The following is a 19,107-nucleotide window of genomic DNA, read 5'->3' on the forward strand; positions in this document are numbered from 1 at the left end:
CAAACCAGAGTTCAGAAATAAAGCTCTACTCAATAGCTGGATGAACTTAGGTTATTCTCTCTCTAGAACCTCTATATCTGAGGTCTCCATATCTCCAGATTGGTTAATAAAACCTTAAAGATAGATGGGATTCTGAAATAGAAAAACAAGCCTAGGGAAAATGCAGAAAATAAAGTATAGAATTTAGGGAATAATAATATGCCAATATTGATTCCTTAGTCATGGCAAGTGTACCATGCTAATGTCATATGTTAGCATTTGAGGAGACTGGGTAAGAACTCTCCCAAGGAACTTGATACTATCTTCAGCTTTCCTATAAATCTAATAAAACTTTTCCAAAATTGAAAGTTTATTTAAACGAAAAAAAAAACTTACAGGGTTATTTCAGGGATTAAATGAAATGCCCATTTAAGACCAAAACCATCAAGTCTAATACTTAGCTCTATTAATTTTCAATCTGCACTATTGTAAGGACTTCTGATTGGAACAAAGAGGAAACATTGGAAATGACTGAAGTGTTGAACCTTCCAGCAGGTACTATAGGTACAATTAGAGCAAGTTTTTGTTCCTCAAATGTCAGTAGAATTAGTGTTCTAAGATGATTCTTAATTTTGAAAAGATAAAATGTGGTGTTTATATCATCACAGCATTAAAAATTGCTAACTGGTGCTTAAGGACATGTGCTGGAGCACTTCTCTTGTAATGCTTGAGAATGAGATAGGGCATGGTTGGAATGGGCTTTTCTGTCAGCAGATAAAAGGCCACTAGAAAGATTATTTGATCACATTTAGGCCAGTGTCTTCAGTGTGGTGATAAAAGAAGTAAAGGAAATTCAAAATGCCTGGATGTATTTGAAAGGCAGGGACTGGCAGACTGATATCTAAAACTTCACACCTCCCAACTTTTTGTGCTAAAAGCATAGTAGGGAAGAAATCATAAAGTTAAGCAAGAACTTTATATATGATAAACCAAAACTTATTTAAACCCTCAAGAGCTCCTAAAAGCTTGGGGCTGAATATCAGTGCTCCCCTTACCCCTTAATGATCTCACGTCTTCCCCATTTGTTATCTGCAGAAGAATTACAGCAACTGCGGGACAGCTACCAATTCCTGAATGAGGAGTACCGGACCCTGAAGGAGAGCAACAGCAGCCTCACAGGGCAGCTAGCCCAGCTGGAGAGTGAGAGGTACAACCAGGAGGCAGGGGCACTGAAATTCTGTCTTGGGAATTCCCTGAAAGGCAGAGGCCAGGGTCATGAGTGTTCCTGTCTTCCCAGAGAGCCAGACCTTTCTGTGGTATCCCAAGAGTACAGAGACCATTTGGAAGCAAACATGGGATCCTACCCAATTGTCTCAGGACAAGAGTTCAGTGAATTTGATTTTCTTCCATTTTCAGCATTGCTCTGCCCTAGAGTAGATCAGAAGAGATTCCTTTGTTGTCCCCACAGACATGATTCAGTCTAATGGCACAAAGCCTCCAGGCTGTTAGCTGACTTGACACCAGGCCCATCCTTAAAACCAACTGGACCGGCACTCTTATGGTGTCTCAGAGCCAAACATGCCTCTGCAGATGAGGCTCTGGAGACTTTCTGTAATCTTCAAAACATGTTTATTTGAGGAGCGAATCACAATAGGTCTCTAACTATCTTTGGCCTAAACAGAAGGCCTTAGAACTGAGCACACTTGTATGATGATACGAGGCAGGGTTCCTCCAAACATGTCTGTGGGTTCTGGTTTTCAGGACACGAAAAGCAACAGAGAAGTGGCTGGAGTGTCAAACAGCAAAGAGTATGATATCGTCAGAGTCTCAGACCTCAGAAGTGGATTTCCTAGAGCCTGATCCTGAAATGCATTTGTTGCGCCAGCAGCTGCTAGATGCTGAGCAGCAGATGCATAACATGCAGAGTAAGGTAGGTCTCTTGAGGGTGGGGAAGCAAGCCCTTTCCACCCTTTCGTTTCACCTTCTCCTGGTCTATGGTAGGCACAGAGCTAATAAAGCAGGTGTGCACTGTGATAGTAGAGAGTGTTCTAGGGTCTTAATAACTTGCCTGATGTAAATATAGCCATATGCCACATAATGACATTTTGATCACTAACGGATTGCATAAACCATGGTGGTTCCATAACATTGTAATAGAGCTGAAAAAAATTCCTATCACCTACTACTGTGGTAGTGCAACACAGCATCATACTCATAGTGATGCTGGCATAAACAAACCGGCACTGCCATCCTATAAAAATACAACATATACAGGTACATACAGTACTTAATAATGATCATAAGTGCTTATGCTACTGGTTTATGTATTTACTATACTGTATTTTTATTATTATTTTAGAGTTACTCTTCCTACTTAGAAAAATAACAAAAAAGTTTTTTTATACAGTTTTCCATGTATTCCATGTTATTCAGCCTATTTATTGAATTGTTTTCTCTTGTGCTTCATTTGATCTTGATGTTTAATTCATCAGAGCCCTAGAAGCAATAGCCTATGCCATATGTATATGTACCACATAGCCTAGGTGTGTAATAGGCTATACCATTACAGTCTATGTAAATATAGTCTGTGATGTTTGCACAATGATTCAATGGCCTAACAACACATTTCTGAGCATAAGTCCATGTTGTTAAGTTACACTTGACTATATTTCAAAGGAATGCATACTCTCCCCAAACGTATTCCTGGAGCACATATAACACTTGTCATAAATCAGCCTCCCTGTTTCATTTCTTGCACAGTGTAAGGAATTGTCTTGTGAGTTGCAAGAGCTACAGCATCATCGCCGTGTCAGCGAGGAGGAGCAGAAACGGCTGCAGAAAGAGCTCAAATGTGCCCAGAATGAGGTGCTTAGGTTTCAGTCATCTCACACGGTCATGCAGGTAAACACTGCCAGGGGAGGCACTTAGAAGGGTAGGAGGGCCTGCATGGAGTCACTGCTTCAGCAGAGGCTAAACAAAAAGAGCAAAAGGCAAAGGTCTGCTGACCCTTGCCCTACAATCAGGGTCCCAGACTACTGGAGAAGCCAGTTATAGAAGCCACACAGCATGGCATTCTAGAAATGGTGGTCATTGTTGAGTGTCTGCCTTGCCAAAGAAACCAAATCATAGACCCAGGGATCTTTTCAAGCCATCTGCCCCTGAAAAGGACCATAGTGACCTGAAGAGGGGTCTGCTATTTCCTGAGAGTGACTGTTCCTCCCTTACCCTCCCCACCAAGAATGAGGAGCTAAAGACCAGGCTCTGTGATCTGCAGAAAAAGTATGATGCCAGCCAGGACAAGCAGAGCGAGCTCTTGAAGGTGCAGGTGCAGCTTCAGACTGAGCTCAGGCAGCTTAAAGTCATGAAATCCACAATTATAGAGAGCCAAAGTGAGAAGGTAACAGCACCCAGAGGTTAGGGAATGATCCAGAGTATTTGTCTGAGGTCTTGGAAAGGTAAATAAAGAGTAAAGTTTCAAATAAGTCCAGCCATTGCCTAGGCAGTACCACATGTGAATATCCCCAACCCCTTTCAAGTGCTGCCTTAGGTCAGAGGACAAGCAGAAAGTGAAGGGAGGGAGGAGTAATTGCATAGCCTGTCAGTGGCTGAGAGAATCAGGCAGAAGGGCAGGAGGTTATGGACCCTGCAGTGCTGCCCAGAGCCCCCTGCACTGCAGGAGTTACTATGCCGGCTCCAGAAGATGCAAGTCCAACACCAGAACATCTCAAGTGAGAAGGAAAAGCTACTGGAAGTGCAGCATCAGCTGCAGGAGAAGCTGCGGTGCCATGAGGCAGAGTTGCAGCACCTTCGGAATATGGTGGCCTCCTTGCAAGAAAGTGATGAAAAGGTAATAGGAGGGCCAGGTGATGGAAAGTGTAGGCAGGCAGGACCCTTGGGGAGGTGAGAGCACAGAAATATGGGTGTGTTAGAAGCTCTGTGGAGTAGCTCCTGGTAAGGGAGCAAAGAGGTGTGCCAGGAAATCCCTTCTGTAGGAGTCACAATGCCCACGGCTTCCTTTGATTTTAAATCAGAAAATCAGTCTAGGAAGCCCCTTTCTTGCCCCAACTCCCCCAAAAAGGAAGCCCTACAAGTACTGGGTTTTGAGCCAATTAGGGATGGGTCCATCTGAGGTCTCCTTGGCTAGAATGAAATCAGAGCTAGAAAGGATGGGAGGATGGAACCCCAGTCCCCAAAGTACATAGCAGGTTACCTGGGATGATGGTCGGTCCTGCCTCTCCCAACCAGAACAAAAAGATTCAAGTCCAGTTTCGTGAGGTGAAGCAGCTGTACGAGTCTAGCGCGAATGAGTTGGAGCAGCAGAAGCACATGTCCAACCAGCTAGAGCAGGACCTCTTGCTCTGCCAACTGGAACTAAAAGAGCTCAAGAACACCCAGAACATTCCTGAGGACAAGGGAAAGTGTTTCAATAAGGTAATTACAGTGCAGAGTGAAAAGCACTCCTGGGCATCTGCTTTGCAGAGAGGAGGTACAGCGGCAAGAGATGAAGTCCTCAATCAAGAGCCTTAGTGGGCTTCCTAGGCAGCAAAAAGAGGCAGAGACACATGTTGCCAGAGCGCAAAGTACATCTAGATCCCAGCAATTACACACCTGGCTGTTTTCACGCATAATTCTATGTATGTAGATGTTTGCACATTGATTTAGCAACTGCAGTGATATCAGGCCATTTGTGGAGAAGAACATACACATAGGTTCATGTTACTGTTGGAACTAGAAAGCTGAGCCAGTTTTCTGAGGCAGATTGCAAGTACTCTGTCTAGAGTGCTGCTTGAGTATTAGAAGGACCTAGACTCTTCCAGGATTTATTCTGTGATTTAGTGTGGTGATATTCCCAAGACTTGATATTGCCCTTCTTAAATTGAATAGAGTGTTACTATTATCTCAATTGCTTTTAGTATTAAATCCTAGTAGGACAAATAAGACCTTATTTACTTTTTCTTTTTCCATGGTATATAAAATGCAAACTGTTGGGTGTGATGGTGCATGCTTATAATTCAACTCTGGAGGCTGAGGCAGGAGAATTGCAAGTTCAAAGCCAGCCTCAGCAACTTAGTGAGGCCCTACCTAAGTAACTCAGTGAGACCCTGTCTCTAAATAAAATACCAAAAAGAGCTGGGCATGTGGCTAAGTGGTTAAGTGTCCTTGGGTTCAATCCCCAGTACCAAAAAAAAAAAAAAAAAAAAAAAAAAAAAGGCAAACCAATGCCATTACTCAGATGAGTGCTTTCAGCCCCTGATTACTGATAGGAAGTGAAAAGGTGTTGAAGCATGTTGGAGAAAAGGCCCAAGAATTCTGCCAGAATACACAGCAATCCCTGCCATGGCCAACATCAGTGTTCCTACTAGGGAGAGGCCTTTAGGAGATAAGGAGAGGGAACGTTACAGTCTACTTACCTTTCTGTGCACAGGTTTAGGAGATACATGATTTCCTTGTCACCTCCCCTCTTCATAAAAGTCTTTGGGAAAGGAGAAGCATGGTGGCATACAAAGCTAATCTGTTCTGTAGTCATAGAACAGCACTGAGAGTCATTTGATATTAGAGGACTTAGAAGACGAAATCATAGAATGATTTAGTCTTAAACCAAATATAGTAGTGGCTCATACTTTTGTAAAGTTTTTAAGAGATTATTAGGAAAACAAAAATGGGAAAAATTAGAGTAAAATTAAGTCCTTATTGATAAGGAGCATGATTAGGTTCAAAAACAACTGATGCTAATGAAAGTAATCAGAATTGGAGCTCCTGTCAGCATGAGAAGGTAGTTAATACACCAAAGGAAAGAGCCAGAGACAGGAAGACAGGAAGGAAGAAGGGAGGGGCATTGATAGCACTCACGCTCAGTCTGCTTTCTGAAGGGACTGGCACAGGGAATTTAGAACAAGCCACTGCCCATCCAGAGCAGCCTGCTGACTGCTGGGGCTCCCCCCTTAGCATGGAGGCCCAGTCTTCATGGGATGATCAGTTCAAGGTGACTGAATGGGGAGGGAGACCCTGGGAATTCACAGGAGGCAGGAGAGCACACAAATGCTCTGCTAGCCCCCCAGAAGTGTACTTCACAGAGTAACCATGCCTGCATGCCCCACCCTACCCACAGTGTGATGCACTGGTGTCCAAGCTGACAGAATTACAGGACAAGTTCAAGGTCAGCCAGAAGGAGATGGGGCAGCTGCAGATGGAGCAGTGTGAACTCCTGGAGGATCAGAGGAGGCTGCAGGAGGAGCAGGGCCAGCTGCAGGAAGAGTTGCACAGGCTCATATACCCCACACCCAAGTGTGGCCTCTTTAATAAGGTATCCACAGCTAGTTAAAGGCTGCTGCCTATGAAGAGGCTGCGTTGAAAAACTGTGACTGTCCCTGGGAAACATAAATGGGTGGGGATTGAACCTTTTCCTTTCTTAGCCGACATTCCTTCCTTTCTCCCAATCTCCCCACATTAAACAGATCCACAGAGCTAATTCAGGTTTTTCCTCATAAGGGCTTTAAATCTTAAAAATACATTTTATGCTCAGGAATCTGCAACATTTTACTTTTAGTACCTCTTGAGGAAATGCACCTGAAAGTACTTTGTTAACTACAAAATACATTCACAAACAAGAGGTCGTTGCTACTCAATGAGTAGGTCTTCATAGAAAACCCCCTCCCCCAATCCTATGCCCAGGGGACTGTTTGAAGAAACTAACAACAAAGATTGGGGGAGCTTAAGACTTGCCATTGAATTGTCATTCTTCCTCCTTCCTCTGCTCTACTCAGAGTCAGGAGCTGCTTACAAAGTTACAAGACCTATGTGAGCTGCAGCTGCTCTACCAAGGCATGCAGGAGGAACAGAAAAAACTGATACAGAACCAAGAGTGTGTACTAAAAGAACAGTTAGAGGTACATGAAGAGCTACGAGGTCTCAAAGAGTCTCATTTCCAGGAAGTGTTGGAAAATCCTCAGGATGCCAAAAAGCATAAGTTCTCAAATTCTGGTCAGAACAAGGTAATCATGGGAAGAGAAAGGGAGATGGGTCACCAGAGCATACCAGCATTGCAGGGAAAGAAGCTACCCAGAAGGGTCAGAGTCAGGAAGGACTATTTGGCAGGAGGCAGATGAAGCCTTGACCTTCACCAGCCAGAGCCACCATAGGCTCCATTATGATGTGGCCTTAGATGCACTGGGGACCTCACCCAGAGGCATGCCAGCTGAAGTCCTGCAAGCACTTAAAACAAAGCTGGGATGACCTAGAGGTCTGTAATCTGACCATTGGACTCAGTCCCATTGAGATATCATTTTCAAGATTTATAATATCAATTCAGTGTTTGTTTAGATTCCTGTGGACTGACTCTAAGCATGTCATCCTTTTCCTATGAGTTCAAAAGTACACTTCTCCATTTTTAAAATCTATATAACCTTTTGCTGCTTTCTATGAGGCTAATCTGAGCCCATTCATCTCCAAAGGAAACATTTCTATGCAGAGTTCTCAGTACTGACTATACTCTTTTCATTGGGCTAGATCAGGAGTGTTAGACCAGAAAATTGGTTTGTCTCAAGCTCTTATCAGGAGGTCAGGAATATTGAGGTCACACAGTCAGAAATTTCCATGCGAGTCTATTCAGAGTTGGGAGATAGATTTGGTCTGAGGTCTCAGCATGAAGAAGGAAGAGCAGGTGGATAGCTTTAATTTAGGCTGAATCTGTTCCTTCAAATATTAAACTGAACAGGAGAACTAGGGAATAGCAGTAGTTCAAACTATGAGTCTTGGTCACATTCCAGGGGCATCAAATATCTAGGCTGAAAGCCTGGGAACACAGAGACAGGAACCAGGTATAAAGTATTTCCTTAACTGATCAGATCTCATCCTAGGCATAAGTAGCCAAGAAGGCAGGCCCAGAGAGGCTGGGAAACATGCCCAGGAGGCCAGGTTCAGAATCAGGGCAGGAAGTAAAGGACCAGTGATAAGACCTTGATTCCAAGCCTATACTTTCTCAGGAAGGATTTACTTAGAGGTGCACATTTGAATCCAGAGCTGGTTTTAACATTAGGGGTTGGGTAGAAGACCAAGCCTAAAGGTCAGGATAATGGATACACCTGACTAAGAAGAGGGTGAGGTAGTGAGCCAGGATGTCCTTGAGACAACTAGGCTGCTCTCAGGAGAGAAGGGTGTGCCAGAATGCAGAAACCAGCAGAAGTGGGAACCCCCAAATCATGGAGTATCTGCCCTGGGAATATTTTCCCAAATGTACAGAAAGCTGACACATGCCCAATCACCTGGAGGCTTAAGTCAAAGATATAGGTCTGGGGAGTCTGAAGGGTAGGTATGCACTTCTCTTAGGTATGCACTTAAACACTGGGACTGAAATGTCTTTTAGAGTAATGGTGATGTCTCCCACCCCTACCCCTGGCAGTCCAAGTTGCTCCTGGAAGATCTACAGGCTCTGAAGGCGCTGTATATCTCCAGTCAGAAGGAACAGGAGCTATTGCAGCAGGAGCATGGGAGGCTCCTAGAGGAGCGGAAGAGGCTGCAGGCAGAGATGCAGCTCTGCCTGGAAGAAATGCAGCTGCTCCAAGAGCAGTCCCCCTCAATAAAAATGAGCCTTGAGTCCTGCAAGAAGAACTCTGACAGTGTGATTCCCAGCAGTGAGAACTTTCACAGGAGTTATGCAAGCACCATTGATGGCAAGGAAAGCTTTCTTAAGAATTATGGTACCAGCCAGGCCAGCAGTGAGTCCTTCCTCAAGAGCTATGCCAGCACTATGGGTGCCAGTGAGACTTTTGCAAAGAGTTACCTCTCCAGTGTCAGCAGCATCATCTCTAAGAAGAGTTATGGCACCACCAGTAGTTCTAACAGTTATCATAAGAGTTATATCAGCAGCATCGCTGATGAGGAACCACTTGTGCCTGAAGACATGGAGGTAACCATCCTCAGGTTAGGCAGGGGATTATAGGCTCTTGTCTTTCTAAGAGAAATGTCACCAGGGGAAGGGCACAAGAAGTGAGATGGGAATGGGGTCAGAGCTGACCTGGGAAACTCCTGGAAGCAAGCAAGGCTTTTACTCATGGTGGCCCTGCCTCCTCTTCAGTCCCTCTCCTACAGAGGTGCCCCCATCCAGTCCTAGGACTGAGGACTGTCATCAACACAGTCAGGTACTCCTTGTGGGGAAAAATAGTGTCTCCCTGGGCAGTTTCAGATCCCTGTGGCCACTGTTTTGTGTGTAGGGAAGGGCCTAGCAAAGTGTGGGGCAGAGTCAGAGCTTCTTGGGGTGCTGTCATTGCTCCCCTACCCCCTGCAGCACTTTGAGGAAACGGTGGCCAAGGTGCTGACCAAGCTGCAGGCAGTGCAGGCCCTGTACCAGGTTAGCCAAGAGGAGCACTCCCGACTGCAAGAGCAGATGAGCACGCTGCTGGATCAACAGAAATCGCTGAGGGAAGAGCTGGAGACCTGCGAAAAGGAATTCAAGGAGTGCATAGAAAGCCTGGAGAAATCTGCAGCCCCCCAGAACGACAGGAGTGAGGTAACTGATGCCAGGGAGGCAGGGTTTCTCCTAGGAGTCCCGAAAGCTGGAGGAGGGGATGGCTACTTCAGAGAGAATACAAATATATGGCAGACAGGGAGACTGAATTCCAGCAGGCCAGGCAGTTTGCTGCATGTGATGGACACCACTCAATCTGAGGGACATTTCTCAGGTGCCCACTGAGCTAGTCATCTAGACACCTCTCCTGGAACTATCCTCTTCTTCCTTTTATTACTTCTCTCTTTTGCTCTATGTCCTAGAGAACTTCTGTGGAGCTATACTTTTTCACTTTCCAATTTTCTTTATTATTTTGTATGCATTTGTCCAGTCTCCCCAGCTAAACTATAAATACTTCAAGGACAGGACCACATCTTCTTTTGGATCTCTCAATAATGCCAAGAAAAGTGCTCTGCATTTGCTAGGATGGGAGAAGAGGCATTGTCTCTGATGTTGTTCACATTCCTGTGAAAGGGTCTCTATGCATCTGGGAAAGATCACTAGACCAAGTAGTGCCCACCAGGTGGATCCATCACCCAAGGAAGACAAAACCTGAGATTAGGGAGCTGGGTTTTAATTTGCCTGTTTCTTGGGGGAAGGTATGGAAGCCTAGTACATTCTCAGATGTGTGCAACATAGCTCCTTAAGTCAACATACCTATGAGAGAAATGGGTTGGGTGATATAGGAGTTCCCATCAAAACAATAATATAAATTATTATTCCCCAGACAAGTTATGCAAAGAAAAAAAAGGCCCACAAAACAAAAAAACCCATAATTTAAGACTTTTTTTTTTATAAATCTGGTCAGATGTAAATTTCAGATGCCTCTAGTTAGGGAAAAGCTATTTATAAAACTGTTTAAGAGGCTTATTTTCCAGTTTAATGTTTTCTTTATTGTCTACTTCCTCATGGGCTTTAGCAGTGACCTCCAAGCAGGGCCCAGGCTTATTGCAAGGGCCCAGCTTTGGGTAATTGGCCCCACTACCAACAGATCAAAGAACTGCAGAGCAAGCTGCGGGAGCTGCAGCTGCAGTACCAGGCTAGCATGGATGAACAGGGGCGGCTCCTGGCAGTGCAGGAGCAGCTGGAGGGGCAACTGCAGTGCTGCCAGGAAGAACTCCACCAGCTCAAAGAGAGAAAGTCGTCCTATGTTGGCAAAGAGGCCAGGGGAAAGAATGGTAATAAGAACATGAACAAGAATGCCAACGGGGCTAAAAAGAAAAAGGTGACCAAGCCATCCTATGACAATTCTGAGGGCAACATTGAGAACACAAAGGTGAGTCACAGCTCTAGCAGCCATTTTGTTAGGAGGGTGGAGGAGGAGCTGGGAGGAATAATCATCTCCACGGCCATTTCTGCCAGGTGAGGTTCTTGTACAAAGGCTTCTGGGATCCTTAAGTGTCACCAGTAGTTGGGACTCCCTTTTCTCAGGAGTGGTGGGAAGGGAGGATGCAGTGCCTTAAGCTGAACAACTGTTCCCACTGGCCCAGCCCCATTTCCAGGGCCTCTGTTCTTCCTGAGTTACATGTGCAAGAGAAGACCAACCAGATACAGGGAAAGGGATTTATTCAGAATAGTTGTGTACTAATAAGTGAAAGGATTGGGCACTATAAGAGTCACCTTGAGGGGTGGGAAGGAAAAGCAGAGGCACAGAGCCCAAGAATTGTGAGCTGTTTGAAAGGGCTTAATGGCCGGTTAGAGTATTGGCCCCAAGAGGTTAGGTGTGACTACCTTCCACATTATGCAGTCCGAGAACATAGCACTACATCCTGGCACAGTAACATGATGTAATAGAGTTTTCTGAAGATAGTGCAGCACTGTCAGGAGAGTAGGATTCTTCATGGGTAACAGCAGCCCTCATCCTGCCCTACCTCCACCTTGCAGTCTCTGGAGGTGGTACTGTACTACACGGCTAGCCAGAGCCAATTAGATGAGCTAGCAAAAGAGGAGGAAAAGAAAGAGGAGGTGGGAAAGCCAAAACAGGAAGAAACAAAAGAGGAAACCATGGAGCTTCACTCAGATGAGCTAGCTACTGAGCCAACAGATGCTAAGGAGGCTAAGACAACAGAAGATCACGAGGAAGAAAATGAAGAGTACAGTGAACAGAATAAGGAAGAAGATAATGAAGAAGACGACGACAATGACTCTTCCCCTGAGACTTCTGAGGAAAACAACCCTCTTAAACTTTCTGAAAGTAAAAAGGTAACCACAACCAAAGGTTGGATCAAGTGGGAAATGGGCCTTGGGCTCAGGCACCCTGGTGTTCAGGACTGGCCCTGCCAAGGATGGGCTTCTATCAGAGCATAGGCAAACCAGTGCAAGGGTTGGTACTCAGGGAACTGGGTATGGAGAAGGGTTGGAGAGTGCAGTTCCTCTAAGGGAAATGGCAGGCTTAGACCAATTTGTTATGGAACCATCTCACAATGACCACCTTTTCTGAGGACCAAGATGGGATCTCTGGAGTCTTGTTTCCTTACATTTGCATAGTAGCCCTTGTTATGTTTCTCTGTCAAGAGGGTTCCCTCGTTCCTGTCTTTGCAATACATGAAGGACCTTAATAGTGTGAGGCCTTCTACGGAGCATTTCTGTCAGCTTGGGCAAGTCACTCAGTCCTATTTTCCATTGGTACCATATTAGGCTTAACCTTTGTCATTGCTGTTAGGGGGTATGGGGAAGGTGATAATCTCTTTTTATAGGCTTGTGCCACCCATTGGGTTCCAAATACTGCAGGACATGAAGGTGGGGTGGGGGGGTGATAAGAGTGATTACAACAGGGGCTTTATCTGGTCCATGACTAGCTATAGCCCTAACCCCTTTGGTTGTTGGATCTTTGAGAGATTATGGTAGAGGTATTATGGGGGGAGGTATGCCAGGATAACAAGCATAATTTACCAACTGTACAGAAGTATTTCCATCTTAAAAATTGGCCCATCTGTATAGGTATTTACCAGCTGAATTCCTGCCCTGGGTGTTTTGGGGGCTCTGGGGTTTGAGTACTTCCTGAGAAAGTCCTCAGTTTATAGTATAGGTCCTTTCTGTCCCTCAAAACACAGGAAAGGAAATAAGTCTCTTGTGCTAGGATAACCCAGTCAATTCTAAGGATATCTGGAATTTTCCAGTCATTCATTCTGTAGCATTGGTTAAGGATCCATTGTGAAGTTCTCTGTTAACCTTGTGGCAGAGGACTCCTACCTAGGATGTAGACAGTAGAAGCAACTGCTACATTTCTTTGAACTCCTCATATTCTACCACATGGTGGTTCAGAGCCTCATAGAAATCTTGAGGGACCACATTTATAAAGCCAGATCTGATTTTTGTACTTCAAAATCAAGTCTATTCCTTGTGTCTATGTATGGAGTTACCCCCTTTGCCCCAGTGGGTCCTGTACTTTCTCTTTTTGTGGGGCACTCAGATGGTATATTTATTATTGCCTATAAAATTCAGTTTCTCTAGACAACTGTTTTGTCAAAGAACTAACCCTTCTCCATTGTCTTTAGTGTTAGTGCACTTTGTCTCACAACTAATGTACAAGATTCCTAGGGTATCATAGGAACTAGAGCTTAAAATTCTAAGAAACTTGATAGAAAATAAGCCAGATGACCTGGCCAAAGACAGGCTTTTCCTAGAGTGATTAGGAAGTGTCCACCCTATTTCTCTAAGGAAGTTCAGTTTACTCTGGAGCTTCACTTTTCCAGAGTCCAGCCCACAACAAAGGTCTAAGTGCAGATAACTCCTGCTTGACCAGATATGAGAAGTACACAACAAGACAGAAAACAGGCCTTGCCCCAGATGTGGATCTAGCTGCTGCTCAACCCATTCAATTTTGTGACTTCTGCAGGCTGCCAGTGGGAAGAACTCCTCCTCTGCTCTCCTCAGGGCCCAGGGGCAGAGAAGAAATGCTACTGCTCTACCCTACATGATTTTTAACCTCTGGATTCTTTTCTCTTTCCCCTTTGTTTTCTCATCTTCATTATCTGTTGGATTCGTGTGTTTATGTCTTTTCATACCATTTCACATCTCCTGGTCTCTCCTTGTGCTTTTCTCTCATTTGACGTGTTGCAGCCATCCCCTGCCCCCGATCCCCCCATCTTCTCCTTGCCTCTTGTAGGCCTGGTGGTCATATCGGCTCTGCTCTGGTGCTGGTGGGCTGAGACATCATCCTAACGCAGGTACTGGTATTGCTTCCTCCTCTTTCCTCTCAGCTGCTTGCTTCTTGCTTTGGCCACTATACAACAGGTGATGCTCAGGTCTGTTTTACTTCGGCTTTTCCTCCAGCTGTCACATGCCTATAACTTCTCGAGCATGTCTTCATGGAGTACAGAATGCACAGGGAGTTGGAATGTTTACTAAAGGCATGGTTTGAGTTTCTATCCTTTGCTGGGAAAAACTTGGATTAACCCAGCACTGTTGCTACTGTCAAAGCTGCCCAACTACTTCTGATGAGCTGATGTTTGTCTGAAAGGCTGCCTTGGGCCCTCTTTGTCTTTTTTAACCCCCAAGCCAATTTCTCATCATTGCTTCTATGCAGGATGACAAAATAAGGAGTCACTCCCTCTTCCCATGGGGGGGGGAAGGGGTTGGAAGAGCTTTAATTCTTCTGATCTCCCCAGGAGCATTCAAATGAGAGCAACCTAAATTGATCCTTCAACCTTGATGAAAGTGGAACTGAACCCCTAACCATATTGTGCACCTTGTCTTGAAAAGTTCTCTGGTTTGGTACTTCTAGTCTTCAGGAAAATTAGAACAGAATACCAGGAAATATTTTTTAGTTCTCTGATTATCCCTTTTGGAGGCCAGATTCCATTGTAATTGATTTCCTAAGCTAAGTTTTCTAAAGAGAATACAGTACTAATGAAAAGTTTGTACTAGCTACAGATGTAAGTATTCTTAGGAAATCAAGACTGATACATTCTGGGCACCTCCCAGTTGGCCCCAGTTCATGTAACCTTATCTGTCAATGGAATACCAAATTCATGAGGCAGATTGTGGTCTCATGGCCCTGGGGTTCCACCTGTTTTCTGGAACCCATACGCTATTCCTTCCCCTGTCCTCTCTTCTCACATCCCTGTAAGTGAGGTGTAGTTGGCTTAAGGCACAGGTTTGGAGGGCAGCCGAAGCATTTTTTGATGGTACTTCTCACTGTTTCCCTTTCTGTCCCTCCTTTTTTCACTTCCCTAATTATTTCCTTCTCTTCATCACTTCTTCTCTCTTTCCTATTATACTTCATGACAGTCTTTAGCTTCTTTAGTGACAGAAGTCTCTCCTTACATCTTTTCCTTCACTGCACACCCTCAGATGTCTTCAGTACCTATAATGTAAGACCCAAAGTACCCAGCTGTAGCCTTTCACCAGACCCTATCAGAATGAGAGGAAAGAATTGTTGCCTAAAGTTCCTCTGGCAGCAGCCTCTTATTCCCAGAGCTCTTGTTAAACTCTGACTTGAGGTAGCATAGTGTAGTAGAATGTGTGACTGACAAGTGGTGAGGAGAGCTTGGTCTAGTCTATCTTTTCTTACAAAGCTTTATCTTGGCAAAATGTGTCATCTGAACTTAATTTCCTCAAATATATTATGTTTGACTAAGCTCTGTGTTCCTCACCAGGCTTCTGTGAGGATCAGATAAGTGAATGTATATGAAAGTACCATAAAGTATCAATAACAAAAAGAGCATAAACTTATATAAGACATACTGTGTGTTGGACACCCCTCTATCACTGCATATATTAATTAATTTGATCTTTACAGCAACCCTAGGAGGAAGCTCTACTATTGTCATTTTAAACATGATAAAACTGAGGCATAGAGAGGTGACTAAAAGCCTGGAAATTATGAATTGGATTTTAAGGACTTAATATTAGCTACAGATAAAAACTCTAATTCCATTTCCTGTTATCATTTTTTTCCCCATTTTGAGCACTTTTCTCTAGTTGGCTCCAAGTAGCAGGAAGATGCCATATACTTCTGTTTATGCAACCTCAAATCTCATTAGCTTTTTTGGTAACTAATGTCATGGATTTGCTTCATGTGTTGTTTATAAAACCCCTTTGTACATTGCTTATGCTAAGCATCACCTTCTGATTCTGTACTAGCATTTGATTGTTTTGGATCCAAAGGTAGAAATTTCCTTTTATCCATATCAGATATAGTCCATTGTTCTAACCTATGGAGTGTTTTGTTTGTTTGTTTGTTTTTATCTTGGCCCTCTGTTTTCAAAATGTTGACTTTCCTTGTCAGCTCCATGTTATCTTCAGGGGTGACAAGCCCACCAGGAGGACTTTATCCTCCTGATGACTTCATCCAAGTCACAAGCAAGGACCCAAGCCAGGAGTGGTGGTGCATATCTGTAATCCCAACTCCTTGGAAGGCTGACACTGGAGGATCATAGGTTTCAATCCAGCCTGGGCAACTTTGTGAAATCCTGTTTCAAAATAAAAAATAAAGGCTGGGGATGTAACTCAGTGGTAGAGTGCCTCAGGGTTTAATCCCTAGTACCGGGGGAAAAAAAGAAAAAAAGAAAAAGAAAGAAAGAAAAGAACAGAACAGTGGGTATCCAACTTCTAGGGTGCCAGTTCTCTTTTATTTAGCTTATTGACCACTTAACAAATGGTCATCCTAATCTTATTTCCTCATGTTATCTGCAAGGATTTTAAGAAAAAATCTTGTCAAACACTTTGGTTAAGCCTCAAAACATGATTTCCTTGATCTATCAATTTAATAATGCAGTGCAGAAGCCTGCAATTTCTAGAAGCCTGTGATTTCTTGAAGCCTATAACTTCCTCCTTTGGAAAACCCAAACCATTCCTTTATGTGTCCAGTCCAGAATCTTGATTCTGCTCAATGTATAGTGCACCAGTTAGCATTTATGGATTTCAGCTCTTTCATCCTTTTAAGAACATTAGACTGACATTTTTAGCAATGTGCATCAGGATATTAACATCTATGCATGTAAACATTTTTCCTAGCACCTTTCTCAGTTATTTTCTTTGTAGATTAGTCTGTATATGCACTTCCAACATTATTTTTGCTTTCTATTAGATATTTCTTGTTCTACCGTGTAACTATTTCTACAAATTTAGAGGATTTTCTTTGTTATTTATAGTTATCTTAAAATCTTTGTTTTAGATCAGTTATTCTCTGAGCAAATGTATTCTTATTAATGGATTTTATTCCATCTTTACCAAAAGACATCCTTTTACTTTATGCCATAGCTCTTGACTCAATATTAAAATGTCATCTTTCACATAATAAGTAAAAAGAGTAACAAAAATGGGAACTATTTCCCCAATTTTTTATTTTCTTATCTGAGGTTTCATTTCTTAAAGGGTATTTTGTGGATCTCTTCTGATGGTGTTATTTGTTGTCCATGAATCAGCAGAGTTCACCAGTGGCCAGCAGTGTGTAGAAGGCTCAGCATACTGCAACACATGTGCTAGGAAGCCAGTCCACACACTTAGGGTAGGGTATTTGGTGACTCGACATTTGCTTCTCAGGGCAATTAACACTTCCCTTGAATTTCCTTGAACTGACATCCTTCTGTGCATAAGGTCTGGCTGTATAAAGGACCTCCTGTGCACTTGTACTCCTTCACTTCCCTTCCTTCCTCTTGGCTCTGAGTTGTTTCTCCTTCACAAAGCTTACTAGGAATGGCCACTTTCCCTGAAGATCCAGCTTTACCCTCTCCCTTCTTGCTACAGCATCTACCCTTTCTCAAGCATCCTCGTGGAGATCTGCAATCTGGCCCATGAGCTTGCCTCCACATTTAAGGACCAGTATTCTCATTGTTTGGGGAGAAAGGAAGACTTACACACAAGTGTCACCTGAGGTGACATGTACAGTGTTGCACCCCATATCTAGTGTCAGGAAGAAGAGACCATGTGATCTCCACCGCTTACCTGGGAGGTGAGAGAAGCTGAACCATGATGTTCCTGAGGTGTCCCTCTCTGGCACAAGCAGGCAGGTGATTTCTGGCTTTGGGAAGGGTTCAGAAGGCTGGAAACTCACGTTTTTCTTTGGTCCCCACAGAACATGTTTGGGATGTGGAAGCCTATGGCATTCTTGGCTATTGCAGCTGTGGCTCTGTATGTGTTACCCAGCATGCGACCGCAGGAGTCAGAGTTCTGCCTCATGGAGTGATGGCAGACCTGGGCCAGCCGAAAGGGCAGATCCCCAGGAGCCACCACCCTCACCTTTGGGCAGGACACACTATGCCAGAGCTCCCACCTCACTCATGTCCCATGTGTCCCCACCTATCTCCTTAGCCTCAGCCACTGAAGCTGGAAAGGCTTATGGGAGCTGCTGTCTCCCATCTCCTGCCTTGTATAAGATCCTGGGTTCCTTGTAATTAAATATCAACCCAATTACATGAGACTTTGTGGCTCTTTATTTACTAAATGCTTCATACACAACCAGAACAAAGCAGCTCCCCTTCAACCAAGTACTTCACGTAAGGATCTGGCTCCTAAATATGATTTCTCACCTTACAGATGACCTCAGAAACAAGTCTGGCTCCCTGTGCTGCCAGCTAAATCACAGAGGGTTTGGTCTGTACCTGTTAACTTAGCTCAAGGAACTCTGAGCTTGGGAAAATGGAGGGGGTCCAAAAGACCTCCTCTTAGGTTTTCTGTACCCATACCCCTCCCTGTATGAGGATTCCCCAAGAAGATCTGTGTGGGCGTCTTCATGGATTAGTCCTTGTGACTCAAGGGGTTTGCTCAGATGACTTTTTCATCAGTCAAGTTCCTGGCCATAAACAGGATACTCAAAACTAACTAAAAGAGATCAATGAAGGAACTAAGCACAGAAGGCAGGGTTAGGAGAGCCAACAAGGAAAGGCAACACAGCTAGGTCCTGGCACTAGTGGAAAGCTGTTGCCACCTCCACTGGAAGGGGAGGGGAGGAAGCAAGAGCTGAAGCCCCAAAAGGAACCCCAAGCAGGAGTGCAGTGCCAGGGCCCTGAGGAAGAGGCAAGACTTTTTAGTCCTAGCCCTTTCCTCCTACCTGCCTGCTTCCTGTTGGTACCTCTGGTTGACTGAACCCAGCAGGGAGCCAGAGAGCAGAGGTGCCCAGTTGATATGATCTTTCAAGGTCAGCCTCCTGGAGCTCAGAGCAGGACATAAGGGGACAGCAGAATGGCCAGATAATTTATGTGTATTCCTGTTTACCTTCGTTCCACTTTATGATTGGTTGTTCTCATTGTGAGTGTTGGCACATGAAAGAAAGACTCTGAGTGTATTAAACCCCCATGACCACTGGTTTCCTAGGGACTCTTCTTTCTGCCACCAAAGGACTTTGTTCCATTCAACCAAGCATGTGGAGCAATGTATGGACACAGAGCATGGATGGATGCTGAATGGATGCTGCTGAGCTCCAGATGAGTCCATTTCTTCCCAGCCCTTGCCTAGGGGGAACAGCAAGAACATGTAAAATGAGGAGTTCAAATTTACCCATTTACCCATCCTAGAGAAGTGATAACTGAACTAGAAGTCCCTTCTGGCAGGACTAGAGTCAGTGCCAACACTGGGACCAGCCCCTTATAAACATGGCTGTGACCAGGCAAACTGAGGGTGGTGCCACTTGTTCTTTTTCTTTTCAAGTGACTCTTCTCTGAAGATCATCCTGATTTAGGGTA

The 19,107-nt window shown here is 44.3% G+C and overlaps 1 protein-coding gene across 8 annotated transcripts in view; it reads left to right on the top strand.

Annotated features, from left to right (window-relative positions):
* Nucleotides 1-17,825, top strand: part of Ccdc136 (coiled-coil domain containing 136) — a 28,056-nt gene extending 10,231 nt beyond the window's left edge. Inside the window, exons 6-19 of one of the 8 annotated variants that reach the window (XM_026411670.2) lie at nt 1,075-1,186; nt 1,741-1,909; nt 2,740-2,880; nt 3,656-3,826; nt 4,225-4,410; nt 6,089-6,283; nt 6,744-6,971; nt 8,378-8,884; nt 9,263-9,484; nt 10,473-10,757; nt 11,366-11,683; nt 13,590-13,650; nt 17,174-17,378; nt 17,502-17,825. In XM_026411670.2, the coding sequence (XP_026267455.2) occupies nt 1,075-1,186; nt 1,741-1,909; nt 2,740-2,880; nt 3,656-3,826; nt 4,225-4,410; nt 6,089-6,283; nt 6,744-6,971; nt 8,378-8,884; nt 9,263-9,484; nt 10,473-10,757; nt 11,366-11,683; nt 13,590-13,650; nt 17,174-17,378; nt 17,502-17,820 (3,119 nt within the window). In that variant the 3' untranslated portion in view covers nt 17,821-17,825. The remainder of the gene's footprint in view (nt 1-1,074; nt 1,187-1,740; nt 1,910-2,739; nt 2,881-3,655; nt 3,827-4,224; nt 4,411-6,088; nt 6,284-6,743; nt 6,972-8,377; nt 8,885-9,262; nt 9,485-10,472; nt 10,758-11,365; nt 11,684-13,589; nt 13,651-17,173; nt 17,379-17,501) is intronic. The other 7 variants (XM_026411672.2, XM_026411671.2, XM_026411673.2 and 4 more) reach the window with 7 other exon arrangements.
* Nucleotides 17,826-19,107: the final 1,282 nt, after the last annotated feature.

Source organism: Urocitellus parryii, chromosome 3 (assembly GCF_045843805.1).
Source record: "Urocitellus parryii isolate mUroPar1 chromosome 3, mUroPar1.hap1, whole genome shotgun sequence".
Lineage (NCBI taxonomy): Eukaryota > Metazoa > Chordata > Mammalia > Rodentia > Sciuridae > Urocitellus > Urocitellus parryii.